The sequence below is a fragment of the Pundamilia nyererei genome, unplaced genomic scaffold (assembly GCF_000239375.1).
Source record: "Pundamilia nyererei isolate P.nyererei 1_Seehausen unplaced genomic scaffold, PunNye1.0 scaffold00104, whole genome shotgun sequence".
Classification (NCBI taxonomy): Eukaryota; Metazoa; Chordata; class Actinopteri; order Cichliformes; family Cichlidae; genus Pundamilia; species Pundamilia nyererei.
The window spans coordinates 897,877-924,322 of NW_005187505.1; the positions used below are offsets into that span (position 1 = coordinate 897,877).

Below are 26,446 nucleotides of genomic sequence, written 5' to 3' on the forward strand. Positions count from 1 at the left end.
GAAATAAACGCAACAAATCATAATTATGAAGTGTAATAGTTATCAGTGGGTGTGCTGTGCCATTTAAATTACATCTCTGAGGTCAGTGGCAATTTAACACAGCAACAGCATATACTAGGTGGATTCGGGTACACAAATGAAGATCAATCAAAAAAAATGATCACTGCAAAGAAGTGGCATGAGGCCACTATATCTACATCAGCATCTAACTTCATACAACTTCGGTTGTAAGTTGATCGGTTACAGCTTTGTTTAAATGAGTTCTGCTAATGTTTATGTGGCTTCTCCTAACTGAATCAGCCTTTATTCTGGCCTCTTGATTACTGTAATTTTCTGCATTTGTTGCACAAGCTGTGTGCCTATTGCTTGCAACACGCCTGCTTACGTCTTCAGATGAGAACAAGGAAACAGTGTTATAAAATAGGAAACAATAGGAATTTAACCTATAACGTCCTGAAACGAATTAAGTAAAAAAAAAACAAAAAACAGTTTTCAGTCACTCTGACTCAGGCCTGGGCCCCTAATGAGCCAAAGGCCTATTTTCACTGCACTGAACCGGACCAGACGAGAGGAAATGTGCCATTGTTGAAAGGATTTAGTCAATAAATTCTCCACGGAGACGGGCTGAAAGAATTAACGCCAACAGCTGGCAAAACAAAGAAAGAAAAATCTGCCATGCATGTGTAACCAAACTACAAAACTAACCCCTTAAAAAAGCCAAATAAACGCAAAATGACATATCACTGGTATTTCGGCCACACTGGTGTCGTTTTTCCTTTTAAAAGGACAGGTTGTGTTACAAGTGAGAAGATTGGACGCTTAACTGTAGCTAGCAAGGAGGAGGGGTGTAAGCTAGCGATGCGGAAACTCAGCAACACTTCACAACTAATGTAATCTAACACAACCCCAACACTGACCATTAACCAGGGTGGTTAACGTGGGTTTCACAGCAGGGTGTGTTCCCAACCGTATCCTTTGAACTAGCAGTTCTGCGGGCGAACACACAGCGAAGTTCGTTCACCGCCCCCCTCCACCCCAATCTTCCTTACCGAGCAGCAGAAGCTTGACCTCCCTGGCTGCCTTCTCCCCGTCGTCCCGCAGATTTCTGTCGATCATTTTACTGCGCTCCACCGCAGCCTTGTCCTCGGTACTCAGTGTGCATCCCATCCTCGACTGTGTCCTTTAGACCCAGCTGGTGTCAAAGAATGTCTAAAATATCATATATACCCACATTAATTGGTTAATGCTGCCTTCACCCCGTACACACGCCCTTTTTTTTAAATGACTGGCAATCGAGCTCTTCAGGGGGAAAGGGAAAGCGATTCGACTTTTCTTTAAAAAAAAAACAGCAACAACTCAGTTTTTCTTCACCCGACTGAAATGTCCTCAGGTTGAAATCCGAGGGAAAGCTATTTCGACAGCGAAACAATTCCTTGCTGATGTCTCTCCCACCCGTTCGCCTCCATTCGTTGCAGCGCTTAGTACTGTGTGTGCAGTTGCGGGTGGTGCGCGCTGTACTGTGTTCCGAAAGCAGCAACGGAATCAACACTTCCGGCTTAATTTTCCACAATAAAAGAAACACCTTTAAACTGCATACAAAATCCCTTAAAATACGCTTTATGCTATACTTTTACATATTACGTGCATCGAAAATCAATCATTATATATTTTTACAAGATTTTCTTTCTTTTAATCATTTCATTATTATTTTCTTTTAGCAAGAATAAATGTCAAGCGATTCGTATGAAACTTTTATTTTGAAGGCAATCACCGTCAACTGGAAATGTGATCAATTGAAAAGCATTCCCACAGCACACCCATAGCTTACAACTGCTTGCCCAAATAAAACAATTTTTTTCTAACTTAAAACTATTATTTTGAGTAACAGTATACAACATTTTTATTTCACCATATGTGAAAAATATAATTTTTTTTAAATAACCATGACATGTTTACAGTACTATGCAGTGTTTCACTTTAATTCAATATTTCACCACATCTGCTTAGACTTATTGCAACTGGTTAGGCTACATAACAAGCATGTATTGCTCCCATGGGAACTACACCTCTTACCATAGCAGTCCCATCCCCCACCCATTCACAGCCGGTCACAACCATTGTTTGTGGCTTAAATAATTTAGCCTGGCAGACAAAGTCTGAGCATTCAAAGTAAGCAATGCACTTTTGTGCACACATTCCTGCGGAGCAAACGTCATTTCGTTGCCTTTCTGTACAACTTTTATTTACAAATGTGACTTTTTATGAGTACATGCAAATATACAACACTGACCTTTCTATTTTAGTCCTGTTTAATGTGGAGATTGGTTATGCAGCTCATCTCCTGCATACAATTTGCTAGTAGATTTTAGGTTGTACACCCTAAGCAGTACTACCACTAGTACTACTAAAAGCTGATATAATTTTATACAAGAAAACAAAGTTATATGGATGTAATGAAAGAGGACAGAAGACTGGTGTGACAGAGGGGGTGCTGGGGATAGGGTGAGATGGAGGCAGATGATCCACTTTTGTGACCCCTAAAGGGAGAATTTGAAAGAAAAAGACTTAAAAAAATGTAACCTATAAAATACTGTATGGCTGTGGTGCATTCATATTCTTCGAAAACATGATGACTAGACATAGTGAAGATATATACCTCAGTTTAAAAAAAAGAAGAAGTTATAAAATACTTTCCCGGGTTTTACTTGCAGCCATAAGCACTGTATCTATTTTTTCTCTTCGTTTAACAAATCCTGTAACTTTCTGTGCTTAAAATAGCTGAAAATGTTCCAAAACTACTTGAAATTATCATCAAAATATGAAGAAAGTACAACTTTGAACACATTTACTGTAAAGCATTACCAGTTTGTACCACGGGATGGTGCAACAAGTCAATGTAATGTGTGTCTAACCAGCCAAATGAAAAAAAAAGCATTGTTAATTAACACCGGTGTACCCCACCTCATGTCACCTTATGAGACTAGGGAACCCGTCCCAACAGACACACCCAGTCCTGAACTGCCCTGAAGAAGATGATGGATAAATGGATGGACTTTTAAAATGTTTGACTGTTCCAGATTAAAAAAACAAACAAACAAACAAATTTGCTTGTAGGTGTAAGGTGACCAAACATAAGTCAAGGAGCTAGAACAGAATTAATATTTAACATATTTAACAGCAGTACCATAGTGCTAGAAAAGTTACATTCTGTTTTGAAAGTCGCTTCTGTTTAATTGAAGAAGGTGACAGAAAAACATCCTAGACTCTTCAGAGAGATGAAGTAAGCCAATCTTACGGAATATATTTAATGCCCTTCTTTTTAAACATTGCTTACTGTTTTGTTGTGCTGCTCTTCACAAGACTCAAAGCCCCGTGGGAGCACTACATGGCTTTTAAATCAATAAAGCCCTTATAAAGGTGTACATTTTTAAGAAATACAGACCAATTTTGTGTGCATCCAAACAGTTTGCTAGTAAGTTTTTTCTTCCCCTAGTTTTAGACATTTTATGATTAAAATTACATGTTTCAAATTAGAAATAACTAAAGACATTAAAGTAAAGAAAAGAAAAAGCCTGTAGGTGTAGTGTGTGCCCATGCAAAGTGAAATCCTGGAGTCACACTTGCAATAAACAATGAAGTCAGTCAGGTGAGATTCATCCTGTTTGACAACTGTATTTGTTTAAGCAGACAGAGACTGGCCTTAGGCAAAGATATGTAATGGAATTATTGTGTAAGCAGGCCCACTGTGCTGAACGTGCGGCGAGTAACGAGGCAAAGGTGGTGCTGCCCTCTAGTGGCAATAACACGTAACTTCAGAGTGCATGTGGTGGAAATCCTGAGTGGATATTTTTTTTGCACAGCACCAAGCTGCACGAATTCAGAACGTTTAAAAGAGGCACTCCAATAGATTTACACCTAAGGAGTAATTTGCTTGTCAGATTGGGTAAAATACCCCCTTTAGAAAGCAGTACTATAATGACTATTGTTACACTGGAAGAGCTTTCTGTAATCGGACAAAATTACACCTCATCATGTCAGGGTGATGTCATAGGGGCTGTTATGGTTTCGGCTTGAAGCGTCACCTTCATAGCAGAAAGCATTTTTAGAATCTGTGTGCTTCCCAGGGAGGGTCTAAAGGCAGTTGCATTATGGGAAGTGTAGTATTCAGTGATTCTGAATAAGGCTTATAAGGAATGAATTTCAAAACAAATCCACGCTAATTTTCTTTCTCACCGCTTATAATATTGAAATGGCACACCAGGCATGCAGTCTTTTTTAGCACGTGGTCCTGTATAGCCAGAAAGACCCATCTATTAATCTATTAACTAAAACAAGTGTGAACGATTTTAGTGCTGTTCACCATGCCAGACTATGTAATTAAAGAAACACAAAAGATGACAACAACCTTTAAATGATTTTTCCATCCTTGCATGATTGTAATCAATATTATATTGCAGCTGAGCAAGCTCAAAACAAATAATGCCAATAAAAAATAATTTCAACATAGACTCATGATAAGCATGGGGGGAAATATCTTTGCGAGATAACGTGCAATTCATTTCCAGCCACACAGACACAAATACAGATAAGGCATTATAAATGCACTGTGATAATGGGAATATTCTTAATGATTTATGTGTTTCTTCTTTTTGAGCTTGTGTGGTCTTCCCCAGGACTGTAAATGAGTAGAAGTAGTAAAACAGGCTAGAGATGACTAGATATACATATGGATAAAATATGGATCAGAATAAGAAAGGACTGCTATTATATACTCTTATACATCTTTGTCAGTGGTTTTATTATAAAATTTGCAATAAGAATAAACTAAAATCTAACAAAATCATGTACAATAACAACCTGCTCACGTTATACTCGCACCCCATGTCCTGTTTCAACCTTTCTCCTCAGCCAAACTGTTATCACCTTGCCAGAAAGTGCTTACTCATACCAGGTTAAAACTCCTATCAGCTGAACCATAATCCTGTCTTGTCATTATATAACTTAATTTATCTGGCACCTGCAAGATATGTGTGTGCCTTTACCTGGCCTTTGCTGTTCTGTCAACTCCTCTGATAGTACCGCCTGCCTGTGCTGCTGCTGCTGTTCCTGATACACGGGCAAGCTGCACATACGAGCACACACCACAAACACAGAGACAGAAGGAGAACAAGCAGCCAGGCAGCCAGACGGACGTACGGTTGGAAGGAAGGCAACACACACCACCATGGGCTGCTTTAGCATTAAGTGCGGGCTTTTAGCCGGATCTGTGTTTGGGGCGGTGATAGCCATCCTGGGAGGCATCCTTATCCCAGTGGGGGACATGATCATTGAGAGGACAGTCAAGAAGGTATGGTGCTCATGTTTCACCCTTGGAATCAGGATAGGGAGTGATAGAGAGTGTGAGTGTGTGTATGTGTGTGTGTGTGTGTATGTGGAGATCAAGGTGAATCAGGTGAAATGAGAGGGAAGAGGCGTATGTTGTGGAAAGCTGCTCCAAGCACTAAACAAGAAGCCGTGCAGAAAGCCAGGCGTGCCGTCTTGTTTTCGTCTGTCAAAAGCATGTGTGATTTCTTTTTAGACATTGTAGAGACGGTCTAAATCTGAACGATCTTTTAAAATAACAGAGCATCCTCCTTTTTCATGTATCAGGGGAGCTGCTGGCCTGCTGGCAGTCTTGAGGCATGTTAAAAATAGATTGTGTGTGTGTGTGTGTGTCTGTGGGGTTTTAGGAAGCTGTCATTGAGCCTGGAACGACAGCTTATGACAACTGGGCAGCTTCAGAGATCGCAATTTACAGGCAGTTCTGGTTCTTTGACGTGAAAAACCCACAGCAGGTCGTACAGGAAGGTGCATTTCCAGAGGTACAGGAAAAAGGACCGTACACATATAAGTAAGTTGGATTTGTTTTCCTCCTGCATATCATTTTAATTTCAAAGTCATTCGGTATAGTAATATTGTTTTAGTCCTTTATCACATTTATCTCATGGCACACCACATGCATTCATGACCCTCTCCTCATTAAGGACAAGATATCTTCCCAAAGCGAACGTCACATTCAACCCCAATAATACTGCCTCCTTCGTGCTGCCCTTGGGTGCCATCTTCGAACCATCCATGTCAGTGGGACCAGAGGAAGACACAGTCACCTCACTCAACCTGGCAGTGGCCGTAAGTGTCAGGGGCCGTGCATAGTGATTCCCAACTTGTGTCAGCTCTGCTTTTAACAGTTTCTGTACCCTCTTTTTTTCTTTTCTAATGCCAGTACGAGCACATGCCAAGGCAAGCTGTGCTGGCTTGCTTTTCAAACATTAATTTTAGATTCCAAACCTTTTTTGTCTTATGACCCTCCGTATCATTTTGTTTATAACGAAAGAAGGGTTACACTCTACCTTCCAGGATGGTTCATTTAAATCACGAATGAAAGCAAGGATAAAAGAAAGGGCTCATCAATGTATTGCAGAAATTGTGTATTTTCTGTTTCTATTTCATGAACTAATTTATTTATTTATTTAATATTTTTTTTTGTGATACCACTGAGGAACCTGGAAACCTGTTCAAGGAAGCGGATTTATTGCAAACTCTGAGCTTGTTAACGTTGACATAATGGAAATCCTGAGCTTTCTATTCCAGAAAGAGATCTTAAACTCTGGTCTGCTGTGAACCTAATTAGTTAGATGTTAGGTGGTTACTTGTTATATTTAGACAGGGTTTTGTTACCACAGTGACTTTATGGACAGCACATCAGCTATACACTAGACTGAAACATTTACTGTACATTACTCTAATAATCCCTGCAATATACTAATAACTTTAAAATAATAAAACGGGTCAATTTCATTGCGTACGACTCCCACCAACCTCTAGAAATCACCTGTACTCATTTTAGTACCTTATCCCAGGTACTATGATCAAATTGAAAACTCTGAAAACCGTGGCGAGTGATCCGAGTAGGTACTAATGGAAAAGGGGATCTAGAGAACAGCTGTTACTACGGGATCACTGATCAATCTGTAGGCCTGTTTGACGAGATCTTTAGTTTCACAGCAAATGCCAGCAACCGCTAGCAACCATCTGCCAACCAGTCAGGGAATACACATTTTTCCCTCACAATGGGTGGTTTCATATGGTCACCAACGGGTCTTTATGCTCTTTCCGTTTACAGCCTATTCATTACATTTAAAACTGGAAGGTAAAATTTGACAGGATTTAAGCCTTTAATCTCTTAGGGGAAATTTAAGTTGGGTTAGAAATGACTGAGTTGATGATGCTGAAAGTTACAATTCCTCTTTTCCCCCTGCTGTACAGATCCACATTTACATTCTTCAGTCCACAGGACAAAAATAGAGACTGTTCAGACTGTGCTGAAATTAACTAACTAGCTATTCTGGAACCCAAAAAGCTGAGTTTCCTAAATCAGAGTTAATCAACTCAGAGTTAAGGGTTAGACTGAGAGTTCATTAAACACACCTGCTGGAACAGGGTGCTGACCTCCAGGTCTGTCTGGAACAAGTGCACAAATTGGTAACTGAATATTGAGGGCAGCATGGTGGTGCAGTGGTTAGCATGGTGGTTGTTGTCTCTCTGTTAGCCCCGTGATAGGTTGACAACCTCTCTAAGGTGTTCCTTGCCTCTTGGATAAATGGAAGAGAATGGATGAAAAATAGAATATTACTTGCTAGATGAATGGGGCTTTGATTAGCAAAGAAGTTGACCTGAATTTGAAATGCATTTAGCTGCACTAAAATAGCAAATCTACACTAATCTTAATTTTAACATTATACATATATAACCCAATATACTTGGGTTGGTTAGTAAGATGTCTACCAGCAGATAGTATATGGTATAGCCAAACATGCTAATATGGGAAGCTAATATCTCTGACAGCTCCAACAACTTACTCTGACAACTTTAACGCTTTAAATGAATAGGCGGCTTAACTGCCACGTTGCCCTGGAAGTTTGCAAAATATACAACATGTTTGCATATTCACTCACACTCTGAGAAAAGGTTTTGAAATGCTTAGAATAGCTTTAGGAGATAAGTTCTCAAGAATTCTTTTTTGTGAAAAATTATAGACACCTCAGTGTTATCTAGTATCACCTTCATCATCACTATCTTTAACTAATTGTTCTCTGTATGACTTTATCAGTCTGTCACGCTGTGTTGGGAGATTTTTGATCCACTTTACTTTATAATGCTGCTTCAGCTCATCTTAATTTATTGTCTGAACTCAGTTTGATATTCACCTTTATACACACACACACACACACACACACACACACACACGCTTGATAAAGCTTTAACAATGAGTGTGAGTTTGCTTGTAGTGCTTGCAAGTAATTAAGAAGAATCACTCTCATAAAAGAGGATTATTTTCTGCCTTATATCCTGAGACAACAGCTGCTCTTGTTTGCACATTTAATATATGTACATAATACATATGGAACCATATTGCTTTCTTTTGTGATACTTTCATTGATGATAGCATTTTCCAAATGTAAGGGTTTGTGTTTTGGATTTTCTTTCAGGGGGCCTATTCATTGCTTCCTCCAGCATCACATATCTTGCTAGACATGGTCATAAATAGCACAAATTCTTCCCTATTCCAACACCGTACAGTTAAGGAGCTGTTGTGGGGTTACTATGACCCAATATTGAAAGACACCATCGGCCTATTTTCACCTGTAAGTAAACACTTGTACCAAATGGCAAATGCAGCATAAAAATCAATTATTTAACAAATTTGAATGAAATATGTTTCCCACAGTATAATGGTACCACTGATGGCCCCTACAATGTCTTCACTGGAAAGGATGACATTTCAAAAGTGTCTGTAATTGACAGATGGCGAGGAGAGACGTGAGTACAATTATGACTAAAAACACCGCATTTGAAGTCTGTAACTTTGATCAAAATTAGTTTAATGGATAATTAGATGTTACATGTATTTTAACTACAATCATTTATTTATTTTTGTTGTTAAATCCAATTGTCAATTGTCAGTGTTTCTGACAAATTCAATCTTGTCCCACAGGAAATTAAGCTTTTGGAATGATACATATTGTGACATGATCAACGGGACAGGTACGTAGGATAAAGTAACATGTGTTCATGTACATGTAACGTATTTCTACAGCTCCTGATGCAGATGAATTACCCTTATGAACAGATTTTTCCCTGATTTTTTTCCTTAGATGGTTCTTCCTTTGCTCCATTTGTGGATAAGGATGTACCCCTCTATTTCTTCTCATCAGACATCTGCAGGTGATAAATAATTTCATTTGTAGGTAAAATTTAATTTGATCGTGCCTGATATCAAGATCTCTTGATATTTCCTGGAAAGGCAAGTGTTGGAGCTTTACTGTAACCTTTGGACTTTATCCTATCAGTAACCACTAGGGGTCAGAGCTTTGTTATATACTCCTGTGTGAATAAAGTTGCTATGTGGAGCCAAAGATGAACCTGAATTGACTTCTTATCTGTTTGTCTTCAGGTCTGTGTCAGCTAGCTATGAGGCAACTATGAATCTTAAAGGTATTGAGGTCTACCGCTACAGCCTCCTACCATCCACTCTAGCCTCTCCTGTGGACAACCCAGACAATAAATGTTTCTGCAGAAATTATGAAACCACTAAAAACTGCACCTTGGCTGGAGCGCTGGACATGAGTTCCTGTTCAGACGGTCAGTCAGCATACAGCATATCATGATTCAATTGGAAATTCATGCATCCTAAAGTTATAAGGATTTATCAGTCTGCCCAGCAGCTTTTAATTCTCTGTTTGTCATCTTAACAGGTAGACCAATCTTCATCTCTTTGCCCCACTTCCTTCAAGGCAGTGAATATCTACGGCAGGTTGTGTTGGGCCTACACCCAGATGAAGAGCACCATAAAACTTTCCTGGATGTGGAACCTGTATGAACCAATGTTATTTTATTTTATGTTTTTTTACATTTTAGGAACAAGAGGAGTTTGTAGATGCTAACTTTTATTTATTGTATATTTCCACTAGATTACTGGTTTTACCCTTAATTTTGCCAAGAGAATTCAAGTCAATATGATGTATGGACCAGCAAAAGACATTACGTAAGTTATCGTTCACCTTTTTAAAGGAATTAAGAGGTGAAAATTTGCTGTTTGTGTAGATTCAACAAATATTCCGTGGAAGGATGCAGACAGACAGAACACAATTATGCCCTTCCAAAGCAATTTGTAACTCTTACATGACTTTTTTCAGTATGAAGGTGCCTTTTTGCAATCTTGTATGCCAGTTAAAGAATTATGAAAAATGTCCAAAAGGCTACAGTGTGGTGGCTTGAGTTACCAACAGTGTAAAGAACCCAGGACTAAGCAGTCTAACTAAACAAAAAAACTAAAATAAAAATAGAGCTACTGAATCAGGAGAAAATGACTTGGGCTAAAGAAAAATGGGATAACTGTGGTATCCTGGCAAGTGTTAGGCTATTATTTAAGTTAAGCTCAAGCATTTGGATAGCTTGTCTTGCACTGGAATGCGAATAATTTAGAAAACTATCGGCTATTTTCTTTACACATGCCGTAGCTAACAACATCAGTTTGCTAATACATAGCATTAACCATCTTGGAGTTAATTTGACTTATGGTGTTACAAAAATAGCAAAATTAAATGTTTTTAGACAGTTAGAGGCATTTTATTACTGTTTCAACCAAGCGATAATTGAATATAGTTATTTAGGTGCTTTTTATCTGTCTCAATGCATCTCTTGCCATAAGCTAACTATGGCTAACTGTAGCTTTAGAGAAATTACATGAAAGAGCTATTTATATTCTTATATTTATATAAGAAAGTGACTAAGCAAATTTCCTAATCTTTAAAACTAGCTGAAGAAATACATTTTAAGAGCAGTGAATATGAATTAATTAACTCTTTGTCCTGCAGGGTGCTTAACAAAGTGAAAGATCACACGTTATTACCTCTTGCTTGGATGAATGAGGTACGTAAAAGTAAAAAAATATGTGCGAAGCCTGTTTGCTCACTTTTTTTTTTAATAAGTCGTTTTTTCATATTCTGTGTCCTTTGTGTAACCAGACGGCAACGCTGGATGATAAAACTGCTGACATGTTTAAGAGGGAACTTCTCTCCCGCATTGATATGTTGGAGATAGTACAGCAAGTCTTGCTGATTGCAGGTGTGATCATCTTTTGTGTGTGTTTAATTGCCTTCTTCTGTGTGAGGAGGAAAAGCAAAGCAAACCTTGGATGAATGAATCATTCATTTTACTGTTTGTTGTATGAGCACAGTGCATTGAAGCTGCTACATCAAACGTTTTGATATAGACTCGCACTTTTTTGGAAATGTTTGCGTTATTTTGAATTATTATACCTCCTGTGATAACTGGGAGGGATACTGTGATTTTGTAAAGCTGTAAAGAACTCATTTGCCAAGTATAATTTTAATTGCAAACACTGTAATATTAACTGTATCAGGGATTTCTAGAGGGAGAGCACATGGAAACTACTCTTAACTGTCAGGTAATGCATCAGACCTCTGAGAAGAGAGACATGGAATAGTTTGCCATCATATGAAAGAAATGTACATGAATTTAAATATTATGTGAATGTATGCTTTGCTGAACTAGTGTATTTAAAATAAATAAATACTGGAAAAGAGAGACTGTTATCCAATACCCTATTCCTGCATTGTTCTTTATAATTACCAGGATATGAAAGCAGATCTGCCGTATATCCCTTTTGGTCAGGATACAGCTTGCATGGCCCCCATGGCTAAAACAAATCTCTGCATCACTTGCTTTACCTTGAGTGGCCTATAAATCAGACAGAGTGATAAAATAAAGCTGGTGGGATCACTATACTCTGGTTGTGAATGGAACTTGTGATTGCTTGGTAGGAAAACAGTATTTCTGCCACTCTTTAGTAGTTTTAAATGACCCTCTGCAGGGTCCTATGGGTGTCTTTGAGTCTGCTGTTCCACACGAATCTTGCTTGTCACTTATACTGTAAAGCGTTTTATTGAGATTAAAAAAAGGCAAGTCTCTTTGCACTTATATTTGAGATTTGGTGTACAAGGCCTGTTTGAAAGTCTGAATCCTCTTAAGTTTCCATGTCCAGGTATGATCTAAATATTTGGCAACTTTTAATGTTGTCTGTTTGTGAAGTACAGTGCTGTTAGTGCTTTTGCTACGCTTACATCACTCTTGGATCTACTCTTATATCCACTTGCATGAGTGTTTCATGTGATTTCACCGTGAACTTTAAATTGAAAGTGAAACTTAACGTCTGTGTCAGGCTGTCCAAATCTCTGAAATAAGCATCAGTGAATACTGGTGATGATATTTGGTATCCAGCTACTACCCAGAGACTAAATTGCAGTTTTCAGTGGAGTCCACAGGGTTACACACCAGAGGCTCAACAAAAATTTAATTTCAATCTCCCTACTAAATCCTCAGGCGAGCAATTTTGTCCACTCAGACAAAGCCTTCAAACTGGTACAGGAGTGGAAACTTTTGAAAAAGAAAGCATGGAGTCCTACTTGAAAGTTTTCTTGCTAATCCATGACTGTTGGCATTTTATTGTGTTTTTCTATCCAGGTATACTATTGCATAGTGAATCAAAATGTGATGGCACTTTAATGCATTCATAATTCCATTAATTTTCACAAGACCTCCAGTACCACAAGCTGAAATCCAGACCCCCAAACAATGACAGAGCCTCCACCATGTTTAATGGATGGCTGCTCACACTCATTGTTGTACCTTTTCTGTACATACTGATACACTTTGAACCAAAAATGTAAAATTCAGACCCGTTGCCAACTTTTGTACAGTACTGTAGTATTAAAAATGTACAGGACCATTAGAAGTTTGTCTTGTGCTGTGGTTGTACAGTAAACACTAAGATTTGTTGGTAAAACTGGGAGTGATCTGAACAAATTTATTCAGGCTACCATGACATTAATAAATAGAAATACATATTTTTCATAAGACTAAAATTACACTGTTGACATGATGCTGGAGAGATCTGTACGAGAGAACGCTAGAAAGTCTTTTTCTCAAAATCAAAATAATACTGTATGTCTCTACAATTTGCAGACACAGTCGCAGTTAGTTGGCGAAATATGTTGAAATTATATACACATTTAAAACACAATACCTGGCACGACATTAAATTAAAAGAATGAAACATCCAAACAAACAGAGAAACAACAACAAAAAGCTCTGTACACAAGCAACAAATAATCGCTATCTACATTAACTATGCTTAGGGGGAAAAAATTGGCTTTTCACATATGTTGAAGGCTCTAAATCACAGACTACCTCACTGACAATTACTACTTCTGAATTAAAAGTATGTCCAAGTTGCTGGAGATAGCTCAGAAAATGTGGATCCAATAACGGATACTGTCGTGTTTCAGCAGCTGCGTAGTTTTACACTAATTAAAATGTGCGTATCTGCTAGCTTGGTTGCTAAAATCTAACCGAGGCGAGGATTTAAGACACCTTCTATGAACATGCGTCTGTGTTGGAAATGAGAGAATTATGATACAATATGCAGATTAAACATGAGGCACATATTCATACAGCACATGTACATCTGAGTAGTAGGAATAAATATAGACAACATGTATGCAACAAGAATTGCCATTTGGGTAGCATCAGCACTGGACGTAAAGCTTGGCCTTTGAACTAATAGAGTTTTAACTTTCGTCCCTCCAACACCACACTTTTTATTGCCGTGGGCTCTTAGCATGACCATTGTTTTTGTAAACAGTATGCTAACTACATATATTCTCAAAGTCCTGTAGAGTGTCCCATAATTTAATCGTTTGGTTAGTTAAAAAATAAAATATTCAAAAAGGAGTAGCATCTAATAAACATGCATCTGCCTATTGCTTGTCCCTTTTCAAACAGCTCCATTTAACACGAGCTTTTTAAATGACTTTCCTCTTCTTTCAAGAAGCACAAATTGACTGTGAGCTTTTGTCCAACTAGTTCAAATTCTACTCCCGCTTTAAAATATAGCGGCGACCTGACATGTATTATGGTTAGCAATGTCAGCAGAGACAACAGATTCTTAGTGGCAGTCATAATAGGGCTGCTTTGATTTGTGTTGTGACTGTGAAAAAAAAAAGAATGGCTCATGTCACAGCCTTCTGGTCACAGTACCTCATGCAAAAAAAAAAAAGGACATATTGCTATATAACATTTCCCCATGCTTCTCCCTCTAATGTCTATCAACTACGGAGCTCTGAGGTTGAGATGAAAGTTGGAATATGGGGATCTGTAACTGTTTTGTGGGGACTATAGGAAGTTGTGCATGTCTGTTTTTGCAGCTGCAAGCTCCTTCTGTCAGTCCTCTGGGTGATTGCGTCTATTGCGGCTCTTCCTCCGGTCCAGCAATGGTTTCAGTTTGGCCAAATCCCCTCTGAGAGGTCCGGGCGGCTCCGATGGCTGCTGCTGCTGCTGCCTCTGTTGGAGGTTCTTGAGCTCCTTTCTCTCTTTGCAGTATTGTTGCACTGCCAGGTTCTCTGCGGGACTGAAGGCTGCCAAAAGGACCTTGGGGTGCAAAGAGCTGGTCCATGCCCAAGGCGACTGCTGCTTGTCTGTCAGCATGCTCACCATGGCTTCACTCAGCACATGCAAACGGATTTTGGCGACAGTGCGTTTAAAGCCATTCTCGGAGGTCAGGCAGTAGTAAAGACCCTGGTCGGACAGCTGCACAGAGCGGATGAGGAGGCCGTGCTCGGTGGAGAGGACGCGGTCACTCAGCTTAACCTGCAAAAATATGCAACAAAAATCCTGGCTAAAAAATGCAGATTTAAGGGATCACTTAATGATTAATAAGATAAGATTCTTTATTGTCGTTATTCAAGAATGTACAGCAAAATTATGGTGCACCGCCAGGATAAGGACTCATTGCAATCAGCTAATGAACACCTATGAGAAGACTAACATTTTAACATTAATAAAGGGACTATTGCTTGTAAGACCATTGTTTATTCCTCTAGTATGGTTATTTTTTACTTTAATTTGTCACTCAATAACGTAGGGCACTACGATTGGAGACATTATAGGAGAGAGACTCTTAAGAAATCCTGATAAGAAGCCTGTCAGAAAATTGTGCAATGGCAAGGATGACCGTTGTATGACTTGTCACACCCTCAAAAGTCAAATTAGGAAACATGTTTATTCATTTATGCATGTGCTTTTATCCACTGGCTAAATAAATGCCTGTAATAAATATCTTGGTGCTATCAAGAGGGATGGCGAGTGGCGAGACTTGACTAGGACATTCAAGTCTCAGTTATTCATGATTACTGATTAGAAGATCGGAAGACGGCAAAATGTGAATGTATATTTTTTTTCTAAAAAAAATTGAAGTACCCCAAATTTTATATGTGTTTACTGCTCAAAATTATAGTCAATAATGACTAAAAGTACGCCTGAAATGTTAATTTAAACCTAAGAGCTGTGGGAAGTTTAAGTGTTGGTTTGGCCACCTGAAAGTTAAAGTTAAAGACATAAACTTCATTGCAAATGCTTTGGTCACCAGGATATTGATGTCATTGCCTGTACTTTATATAGAATGCTTCTTACTTGTCTGTAAACCCCTGCCAACTACTTGCTAAGCAGTAACAAAACTGTGAAGAGTGTGACTTAAAGTGGAAACAGAGACTATTTGTCTTCATAGCAAAAGCTGCTACGTTTAAAAAGGTGTTGTTACAGCAGTAAGGAACAACCTTTAATTTGAAGGCGGACATTCTCTGATTCAGATGTGGTTCGCACTGTTAGAAGTTTAACTATAACTCAGAGGTTAGTTAGCAAGTGTTTGCAGACAAGGCCTTCCATGCAAACTACAAGCCACTGTGGCAATCTGTGCGATCAATGCACTAATAAGGGAGTTTTGGGGGCAGTGCTCTCCTTGCAATCGATTTCACCAAGTGACAGGCAGCAACCTACACCAACCACTTGCCAACCAATTAGGGAACACACATTTTTCCCTAGGGACTAGAGGTTGCCAGGGAGTCACTGCAATGACAGGTATTTTAGATATATGTGCTTGAAGCGCTTGAAGCTTCAGGAGACTCGTCCTTACAGCTTACCACTGCATACAGCATACTACTTCCAAATCAGTCTGGCCTCAGTTTGGAAAAGGCTCCAGTGATTACACATCATAAAACTGAAGTGATTTATTTTAAGATCCCCCCCCCCCCCCACCATGCAACCCTGCTCGACAGAGGTGAGAGCTAAATGCATAAAAGATGTGTTTTCATCATGCCCAGCTTTGTTTAAACTTTCGCTGCCTTTTAAAATGCTCCCTCTATTTAAGTGCCGTCAAACATTTGCAAAATGTTTCCCCACTGAGCATTGAGTGTGTCGAGCCATTAGTAAAGGCCCATATCATGTTTGATCTGTATCAACACTTATTACGATGCTCCCCTGCCAATAAGCATTAAGAGTGTCATTCCTCAGGCAGTGCACATCCTGATAACTCATATGAGCTCACTGGATTGTTACGACATGTTTAATCTTTGCTGTAATATTTAACCAAACACTGGAGCAACCCCCTACGGGCTGACAACAGGACATCTAATCAAATCGCTTGCATCGTGAAGGGTTTATCTTGTTAAATTCTGCAGCTAAAGTGGGCCGTAACATTGACCTCTTGGAGGTCAATGTTAATGGAATTATGAATGCATTAAAGTGCTTTAAATGTCAAACAGACCTCTTTTCTTCTGTCATTGTCTCGCTGAATCAGCCAGCGAATAGACGCCTGAGGAGACTTGGGAAGACACTCCAGAAAAGTGGTGTTGTTTTTTACGCCGTACTGTGTCATCTCCACTGCGTTCCTGTAGGCTAACAGACACAAAGACACACACGCAGACACAGGCAAACACATGCACAGGGTCAAGAAAGGCAATTCATACGTCATTTGCTGACAGACACAAAGAGCACAGATGGACTCAAATCTGTCTCAAGCCTCAACAGTGAGAGCGAGATGTTGACTCAAAGCTTAGTCTGACACCTGCGGCACAACCGAACCCCACCCCAGACTTCATTTTCCACTAACAATATACACTATCTAAACGGTTCATCACTCAGTCGGGTGTATGACAGGGTTGCGACTAATTAGCGGTAATGGCCATATGGCTGGTTCCCCACGCTCGTGTTAATTTAGTAAAGTAAACTGTTCATGGAAATTGAACACTCTGGGGAGCCGATTCTCTCCTCTCATTAAACCGCACCTGCTAGTGGACTGGATATATATTCATGAAGAATGAAGTCTGGAGTACGAACTCAAAAATAGGCCTAAATGCTAGCAGAACACACACAGAAATATGTGCAGGCACAGGCTGTGTGTAAACCTCAAATGAACTTACATTAGGGAAGAAAACTTACAAATCCAGTTTATCAAAACAGCATTAGCATTCATGAAGAGTCATGTTTCTGGCCACCTATACAAATATTAGTCTAATAACTAAACCTCTTTTAGCTCTGTTTTGAATCTTTCACATTAATCAGGATGCCTTGAGCCATTGTTACCTTTAAAAGGATATTTCCGGAGCTTTAATTACCTTTTAAATTGAATCCTCTACACTGAGTGAGTGGATTTCCATGCATAATATCCTGCCTTCTGCTTCTCCTGAAAGAAGGAGGGAAAAAAACTTGGTCGATGGCTTACAAAATAAAATACACAATCATAACAACCGTCCGTCTGTCATATTGAAATGGTGGAAGAAGCAGTCGCTGCCAAAACAATATGAGGAAAATCTGACCATGTTCTTCCACTCGGTGTAGAACACTCATATATAACAGCTTGAGGAAAAAAGCAAGTAAACAGCTGACACATTTCAGAGACATTCTCTGCAGAAAAACAGAGACGCGCCTTTTGTTCTACGACCAAACTAAATTTGGCCTGCGTCTGACTGAACTGTCAGGAGACAGGCAGCTGGTCCTTAAAGGAACCAGAGAGACACCGGAGCAGAGGCGAGGTGTCGCTCATACCTCCTCGTCTGTGTTATGTCTAGGCGCCGGAAGGGAAACTACAAAAGTGGAATCTGGCTTACACAGAAGTGTGCACTGAAGGATTGCAGTCATGTGATCTTTTGGCCTTCACAAATTTTGAGCAAAACGTTCTATTCCAGTTTAACGTATAGCACATCAGTTGCTTCCCATGCTTTGGAAAGTCGATTGGTTTGATATTTGCTGTAACTTCACTGGCTACTGTAAACCTCACTGTAATAATCCTGCAAATTGCAAAATGTTAAGTATAATCAAAGTGAACAAAAATAGTGTTTAATATTGAAAAATGTAAAAGTCGCTAATGTTTATTTAAGACTCGTGAAAGTTTTGCCTCCATGAATGGGTTTCCTGTCAACACCTATCAGTGCTTATTACCACTGAATAATTTGTTTGGGGGCTTGCAGAATGTTTTTTCATGCAATACAAGAAAGCAATCCTCACTGGGTACAATTAAATTTAATACTAGCAGGAAACTGTAGCTATAAACCCTCAAACTGGAAACGTTTGTCTACCTTTTGCCAGTGGGGTAGAAGCGGGAGCAGCTCAGTCCATCCCAGGCACAGTAGGGGTCTCTGGCGAGGCAGCAGTCAGCGCAAGCTGAGCCGTAAGCCTGACAACGGTGCAGGGAGACCTGCGAGACCCCGAACTCCGAGCTGGCGTACAGCTGTTGCTGCAAAATAAACAGTTCAAATGTCAGCAGCCCTGTTTGTCTTAATAAGTGGCCGGCTGACAGGAAAATGAGGCAGGGCGCAAGAAAAAAAAAAAACGGCTTATTATTTCCGTGCCTTTGGGAGGCTTATCACGCACAGGAGATTACTGTTGAATGCATTACGTAGTGGCCTTGGACAGTGAATGTTTTTAAACAATATAAGTGCACTTAAGATAAGCAGATGCATACATAACATATTCAGAATGCTTACTTTTTTAGAGGATATTCTTAAGTTTGTAACAGGAGCCTTAGTCTGAAAAACAGCAAAGACAAAAACAAAGTTCAGAGCTATGTTGATGAAATAAACGTAGAACTTTCTGGAAAATATACATTTTAATTCACAACACTTAGATGAGAAAACAAATACCAGACTTTATGGTAATTATATAGCAAAGAATGGGCGCTCTCAGAGTTCTTGTTTCATGAAATACAGTCCAAAATAAATCAGGCCCTATGAAGCTATTGCCTATAGAGTGTTCTACAGGAATAGTTCTCCAGGCGTCTTGAAGGAACCTCAAAGCTCTTCATTGGATGTTGGCTGCTTTTGTGTCTATTCTGTGTTATGATGATCCCACACTGCTTCAATAATGCTGAAGGAAGTCAGGGCTTTGGGGAGGCCAGTCCATGACTGATAGTTTTCTATTGTATGTTTTTCTATCCAGGTATCCTTTTGCTGTAATGGCAGTATGTTTGTGATTGTGTTCATGCTGGAAGATAAAGCTGTTGCCATCTGCTTCCCAGATGGTATTATTAATGCATACTCTCTGCATTTATATTTCCATCAATTATGATAAGATAAGAAGCCAACAATCAGTCATGAAAGAGCCTCCACCCTCATTTGCCAATGGCAGTAGACTAACTGTTGTACCTCTTGCCTGACGTCTTCCCTACATATTTATGATGGGGTGAACCAAAAAAAACGAAAATTGGGATTCATCCCTTCATAAGACCTAATAACCTGATATTTACTTTACAGATGTTGATATTTATGATATTAACTTTATAGACTTCAAGACACCTCTTGATCTTGAAAAAGAGCTTGCAAAGCAAACATAATCACAAGGACTGCAATGCTGGTGCAAAAAAGCACAAATCAGTCTAGAACAGGGGTAGGCAACTCCAGGCCTCGAGTGCCGGGGTCCTGCAGGTTTTAGATATCACCCTGGGTCAACACACCTGAATCAAATGATTAGTTCATTAGCAGGCCTCTGGAGAATTTCAAGTTATGTTGAGGAGGTGTTGAGGTAATTTAGCCATCTGAATCAGCTGTGTTGGATCAAGGACACATCTAAAAACCTGCAGGACACTGGCACTCGAGGCCCGGAGTTGCCTACCCCTGGTCTAGAATAACTCTGGACAGATGTCTTTAGTAGCCTGAGAAATAAATTATGTCTTCTAAAGAGACAAATCTCTTTAGATTGAAGTCTATGTGTGGCACCATTTGGTAGAAAGATCAAAGGAGACTTTTTCTTCTGATCACAGGTCTATCACCTAAGATAAAACAACATATGCAAAGGTTCACTTGAGGGCGACTTCCAGACTTGGAGTATGCTAGCATGTTTCTCATCACTCTACACTGCTCTGCACTACAGAACATCCATCTCACAAATGCCACCCTGCCTTTTGTCTGTCTGCCCTTGGTCTTTGTGTAGTGGCCAAACACACCCTCCTCCCAGTCCCTGCCTTTGATTTAAGGGGAGAAAGGGGATTAAAGTGAAAGAGAAAAAAAAAGAGAGAAGGAAGAAATACAGAGCAGACCTTAAACACTTCCAGCTCCTCCAGGATCAGATCGTCATGCAGGGAATGGTTGCTGGGTAGCACAATCACCTTCTGTATTGTACCTTTGTCTGAAGGGCAAAAAAGCACACGTCTCATGAGTTCCAACCACACACATGCATTTAACTACCGTGTGAAACAGATACGGCTACGCAGCAATGAACATCTAGAGTTGTGAGGCATCAGTAAAAGCAGAACACGACTGCTGGTGGAAAAAACCCCACCAGCTCCACCAGCAGTCTGTTTTTCTTTGCCCATGTTTGCTTTTGAATTAGGCATGATAGCCATGACCAGTTTCCAAAAACAAAATCAGCTGTGACAGGAGTGGGAATGGAAGCTCTTAAGGCAGGTCAAGGACCACAAAAAGGGCAAAACGCAGCTCTACCCTCATCAGTATGGCTCTTTTGGCCTGGGAATTTGAGCAGCAGAGCAGGGAGGAGGAGGAGGAGGGGGGTACAGTAACAGCTCCTGGAAATGCCTGATAAGACCGTCTCCCCCATCCTTGAGACAAAGCGCCATTTCAGGAGCAGATATGGGTACGGGGCACTGGCTACTCTTCAAAAATCAAGGCAGGAGGAACAGAAAGGAGAGGCTGCTCGATAAACACCGGCAGCTGGGCGAGAGACTCCCAGAGCAGTTTGCTGAATGCCAATGTTCACACGTGGACAATTACAAGCATGAATGCACACACACTTCTGCTAACAAATACACATTTTTCTATTATCTAAATCTGGTGTTTTTAAGCACAGAAACACACTGGCATATATTCGACAAATATTCACTACACAGCAAGCTGTTGCACAATATTGCATGTCAACTAAATCAGAACTGTAGAACCTTTTTGGAACTGCATCACTTCGAATGCTTAAGTTATACTTCTGCAGCAAAACTATGTAGAGCCTATGCAGCTAATGTAAGTGACTGATATTGTTACCAAACTTTATGTTTCACATATTGTGTAATATCTAGGGATGTGCACATCAGGTCATGGTGTTAGATTATGGTATAGGCTGCAGTGTAGGGTTTCAGAAGGTTTTGCACTTATGATGCACCGACAGCATAGATGTAACAATTTAATGGGTCTGGCATTTTTCACTTTTTTTACTTTGTCAGTGAGGTTTGGATCATTGGAATATTTGTGATACATGACAGGTTTCTGGAGACTGGGTGTCATCTTGTCAGCCAGTATTTTGGTATATCTGCTTATGGCATTCATGTTGTCGTCTGTAAATATCAGCCCACCACTTCCTCAGCCTTTTGTACTCACGCAGCGCCATAAAACGGTAGCACCACCATGATAATACTGTTATCACGTGGGTCAATGGGTTGAAAATGAGAAAAGTGTTGATCATACATTTAGGCTGATGAGAAAATAATCACATGTTACTCTGCTTTATCTCAATGATCACATGCAACTTTTAGCATTACATTTTTTTTCTGTCAGGCCTTTTTTTATAGCATAATTTGTTCATAAAAATTATTTCTGCAAGTGCAAGCCATTCTAGCATTTTCAATGACTTGACATTTAAGTGATGTCTTACAATGGTGTCCCTCATTTAACCTTATACTCAGGAGGTAGCGACTTTCTAAAAAAGTGGCAATCCATTATAGATCCTCCTTCCTTATGTAATGGAAAAAAATCTACTTTTAATGGACTTTATCTTTTGCTCTGATCTTTCTGTGCACTGATTTATACTGCATGCAGCGCCATGTTGACCTGTTTGAGCTGAGTGGCAACAACACAAGTACTCCAGCTTATCTGTGTATCTGATAACCAGCTGTGTCGTTGAGTTTCCAAGCAATAACCTGTTCAGAAAGAAAATGTCACTATCAGCCTCTGTGTACTGCATGTCATTGTAAATGAATTTATAGTAGCACTTAAAGCTCACCTTCCTAGAACAGGAATATGGTGGTGCCACAGTCTTCGGAAAAGACGATGGCTATATTTGAATGTGCTGATGCCACGATGTAGGTCTTATATGGAATCCAGTTTGTATTTATTTTATACACAGCGTCTTTGCACCGCAAACATTGATCTCACTTCAATTAAATATATTTAAATGAGCTAGTAAAATTAAAATATTGAGATGCTGGTAGTCTGGCTGGTTCGTTTTTATATTTTTTTTGTGTGAAGAAACAAAGAAAAATGCATCCCACTGCTCTTTAAGAGGCAAAACACCCATCCTGTAATACCTGGACTATTATGCCTCTACTACCAGGGCTTTGTTGACCTCACTTGGACCTCGTGCATCTTCTCATCAGGTGGAAAAAGCCAGAGAGGGGCTTAACTTCTTAAGGAAGTTAAAGCACACTCACCTCCCTCATCACCTGCTGAGCTGACCCTCTACTGGTCAGCAGTAGAGAACCTTCTGACCTGCTGTTGCACAGCAGGAAACAGGAAAGATCTGAAACAAGTGGTGAGGGCAGCAGAGTGTATTATCGTCTAATATAAATAAGACCTTCCTTTGGTTGTGTTTACAACAGCTGACTGTAAAAGAAAGCTAGTTGTATTATAATGGACCACGCCCACCCCAGACATCAGCCTCTGAGGAAAAGATTAAGCTCAATCAGGTCCAAAACTAACAGATAAAAAAAAAAACAGTTTCTCCCCATTGGCAGTAACCAGTAAGCCCCTCTTCGCTCCCTAAAGCTCTGTTGACCTTTAGCTCTTTTATCTTTATAGTATAGTCTCTTTTTGTCTTTTGCTGTCAAAACAGCTGAAGAGCTACGAAATATTTGTTCTTTGTTGCACGAACAATGACAATAAAGGACTATTCTATCGTATTTCAACACAAAATTACATCTATCGGAAATATTCTGCATGAGACACCTGCCTAAGGTATTTTTTAAATACCAGAACTAATACCAGAAAGCTGAGGCCTGTAGAATGCAGTCATATTGTTTTTGTCACATGTGTACAAAAACCATCTGAACTGCAGAACGCGTACCTGTGCCAAGGAAGAGCACCTGGTAGTTGCCGTCAGCGGCCATGACCTGGTCCACAGCCACTGCCGTGTATTTATAATCAGCATTCGTACGAACCACCAGGGGTCTCCTCCCCACCGGATAGATGGCGTTAAACATTACAGGATGGTTGCGGACAAAGGTCACCACATCATCTGGGAACTCCTTTGTTGTCTGAATGTCAGGTGTGAAGGCTCCACCAGGACACTGCAGAAACATAAGGCGGGTTTGAACAGTGCAAAAACAAAATCTCATTCATTCATTTCCACAAGTTCTTTTTCTTTTTATCAATTAATGAAAATTTAAATAAACAGAAAATAGTATTGCAAGTCCTGCTGCAGAGAAAATACCTTACTTATTGTTTAATAGCTTTAAATTGTTTGGAAATGTTATTTAGAATATAAAACAATATGATCATACGCTCATATGTTAGTAATTATCGGTTATCTTATCATATCATGAAAAAGCAATAAAAAATGACTGTCTGGCCTAAATGTAACTTACAGTTCCAGGCCTTGGGTAGGGGATGCGCCCCTGGAATGCAATCCACTGAAAGTTGGGCCCTTCTCTATGAGCGAAGGGCCCGTTGAAGACTGTGAGAATGTCCGCCATGTTGTACACGCACACTGCCGAGCCTTTAAACACGGAGCTGAAACGACATGCACAACCTGAGTGAGACACTGCAACAGGAACCAGTATTCACCATCTCAAGACCCTCCCAGATGAAATATTCTGAGGTTGTTTATTAAGGTCTCCTTTTCTGAGTTGAGCCTGGGTGAACTTGCTGTCACGCTCCGCTGACAACAGCTCACCTATTTCCTCCTCGATGGTCTGATGTGGTTTGGCTCAGCCATTTAAAACCACACTGCTTAACACATAAAAGAGACTTTGTTGAAAAGGCGAACAGAAGCGTATTGTGCAAAGTGGAGAGAGGGAGGAAGAAAGCAGGAATAACACAGAGCTCAGAGACCTCGACGACCTCAGTGTTTAGTTTGGCTGTTTTTTTTTTGAGCCAGGAGACACTACTGCAGGCTCTACAATCCTGAGGTAACAAGTGGATCGAGGGTTGTGGGAGTGTCACACTTGGTTAAACAAACAGACCCAATTAAAGATCTGACCAGAAGTATCGAGTGATCACTTTTTCAAACTTCCAAATTTGCCTTGTTGCCCTGCTGGCTGTGCTTTCTGCTGGAGGAGAGCAGTTTCAGTAATCAGTTTGTTGAGAACATTTTTTTCAGTTACCACAGAAGCTCATGGATTTTTTTCTTAATCCTCTTTCTTTGTGTTTTTTAGTATTTTCTTTCCTATTATGTCATCCATGTCTTTTCCTCTCTTTCACTTACTGAGGTCCCCTGGGCCATGTATGTGTTCATTGTTTTGGTTTCTATAATTCATTTTCACAGTTTTTGCCTTCGTTGACTTTTGTTGGTCAACTTTCTTCCTTCCTGCAGTGTATTTTATTTCTTTTTGGTTTTTTTAGTTCTTTTTGGGCCCATTTTAACAACTTAAACACAAACCTAATGATCCTACACTCCTGAACTCCTTGTACATATCTGAAACTGTCTTTAACTTTGTATTACATTAAAAATTGCATTGCAGCTTTAAATGAATTTTAATCCATCCATCCGTCCGTCCGTCCATCCATCCTCTTCTGCTCATCTATTTTAAGGTCACAGAGGTGCTGACAGTGTAAAACATACATATAACCTCCACATTGGACAAATGAACTCAAGATCTTCTTGCTGTGAGGCAATAGTGCTTAGTGCACCACTGTGCTACCCTGAATGCTGAAATGTTAGACATATATACCATACTGTGGCTATGAAATGAAATGAAAAAAATAATTACCAGGATTTCAAAAATTACATAAATATCTAAAGATTTTTATGTTGTTTTATGTTATTTCTTAAATTTCTGATATTATAAAAATACTCTGTGATATCAGGCTATTGTCTTCCAATATTTTTCTCAGATTTTTTTTAATAATGTGTGTTTATCTAGTTGCTAAAAAACATGGCTGGGTTTCAGCTATTTAAAAAATGCAGTAACTAAATTCTTTGTGCACTCAACAATCCTACAGAGTATGCTTATGGAAGACATCCAACAACATCATGTCATATAAATTCTAACATTCACATGTGCAATAAATGTATCCCTCGCACTTGGTCTGCAACATGGCACAATGCTGCAGAGGATCTTGAGGAAAGAAAATCAAGGAATACCATATGGCCAAACCACCAGGACACTGTAATTGATAGTTCATCATCTGAATAAGCTGTTCTACCACATGACACATGATATTTATATGTAAGTGGCCCTTTGACAAGCACATCCCCATCTGCTGATATCCCCTGAATGATTACCATACCTCTGAGGCCTACAGGAATGTTACAGTTGGCTTCATCGGCCTTACCTTGTGGAAGTGAACACGCCAAACACCAACAGGCCCTTGGGCAGATCCGTTTCCAGCAAAAACACACTTTCTATAAGGGAAAACACACAAAGAGAAAAGCACACACCTTCCAGTTTAATACCTTCAGCAAATTCCCCAAATCTCATTTCACATCATCCTACAGATAAAAAGGCCAAAGAGAGATGAATGCCTGATAAATGTACATGTTGACAGATGGAGTCTGGGTCTCAAATGCTACGTGCTGATGTTTGAAATTTGAGGCTAAGGCGAAGAAAGTCCTGGATGTGCTTATAGTTGAATACCAGGTAACCAAAAGCAACAGAACAATTGTTTTGAAACTGGACAAACGGCTGAAATTCTTATCCAGACCAAACATGGGACGTTCCCGGGATTGTTTATGGAGAAAGCAATCTGTTTGAAACCTTGGAACATAAATAGCAAGCTTTTGGAAATTAGCAATCTCTTTGGTTCTCGGCATTATATTTTTCAAACAGTAAAATTTGTTTAAACTTGGTCCGCAGACCATGAAGACCCCGAGCATGGAAATGATGTGTCAAAAGTAATAC

The 26,446-nt window shown here is 39.7% G+C and overlaps 3 protein-coding genes across 6 annotated transcripts in view; 1 reads left to right on the plus strand and 2 right to left on the minus strand.

The window, feature by feature from the left end:
- Nucleotides 1-1,524, minus strand: part of gnai1 (guanine nucleotide binding protein (G protein), alpha inhibiting activity polypeptide 1) — a 14,748-nt gene extending 13,224 nt beyond the window's left edge. Inside the window, exon 1 of the mRNA XM_005740822.1 lies at nucleotides 1,050-1,524. Coding sequence (XP_005740879.1) covers nucleotides 1,050-1,167 — 118 coding nt within the window. The 5' untranslated portion in view covers nucleotides 1,168-1,524. The remainder of the gene's footprint in view (nucleotides 1-1,049) is intronic.
- Nucleotides 1,525-5,085: 3,561 nt separating this feature from the next.
- cd36 (CD36 molecule (CD36 blood group)) lies at nucleotides 5,086-11,647 on the plus strand. The gene is made up of 12 exons (XM_005740823.1): nucleotides 5,086-5,347; nucleotides 5,730-5,890; nucleotides 6,024-6,168; nucleotides 8,529-8,684; nucleotides 8,768-8,859; nucleotides 9,035-9,084; nucleotides 9,195-9,264; nucleotides 9,494-9,681; nucleotides 9,795-9,913; nucleotides 10,011-10,084; nucleotides 10,917-10,971; nucleotides 11,067-11,647. Exons 1-12 carry the CDS (start codon nucleotides 5,225-5,227, stop codon nucleotides 11,238-11,240), a joined length of 1,407 nt encoding a protein of 468 aa, XP_005740880.1. The 5' UTR covers nucleotides 5,086-5,224; the 3' UTR covers nucleotides 11,241-11,647.
- Nucleotides 11,648-13,176: 1,529 nt separating this feature from the next.
- sema3c (sema domain, immunoglobulin domain (Ig), short basic domain, secreted, (semaphorin) 3C) overlaps nucleotides 13,177-26,446 on the minus strand; it is a 50,383-nt gene continuing 37,113 nt past the window's right edge. For all 4 annotated transcript variants that reach the window (XM_005740825.1, XM_005740824.1, XM_005740827.1 and 1 more), the window contains exons 10-18: nucleotides 25,881-25,950; nucleotides 23,972-24,116; nucleotides 23,452-23,674; nucleotides 20,486-20,574; nucleotides 18,939-18,980; nucleotides 18,531-18,688; nucleotides 17,571-17,638; nucleotides 16,721-16,851; nucleotides 13,177-14,769 (exon numbers count right to left, since the gene is read on the minus strand). In XM_005740825.1, coding sequence (XP_005740882.1) covers nucleotides 14,344-14,769; nucleotides 16,721-16,851; nucleotides 17,571-17,638; nucleotides 18,531-18,688; nucleotides 18,939-18,980; nucleotides 20,486-20,574; nucleotides 23,452-23,674; nucleotides 23,972-24,116; nucleotides 25,881-25,950 — 1,352 coding nt within the window. In that variant the 3' untranslated portion in view covers nucleotides 13,177-14,343. The remainder of the gene's footprint in view (nucleotides 14,770-16,720; nucleotides 16,852-17,570; nucleotides 17,639-18,530; nucleotides 18,689-18,938; nucleotides 18,981-20,485; nucleotides 20,575-23,451; nucleotides 23,675-23,971; nucleotides 24,117-25,880; nucleotides 25,951-26,446) is intronic.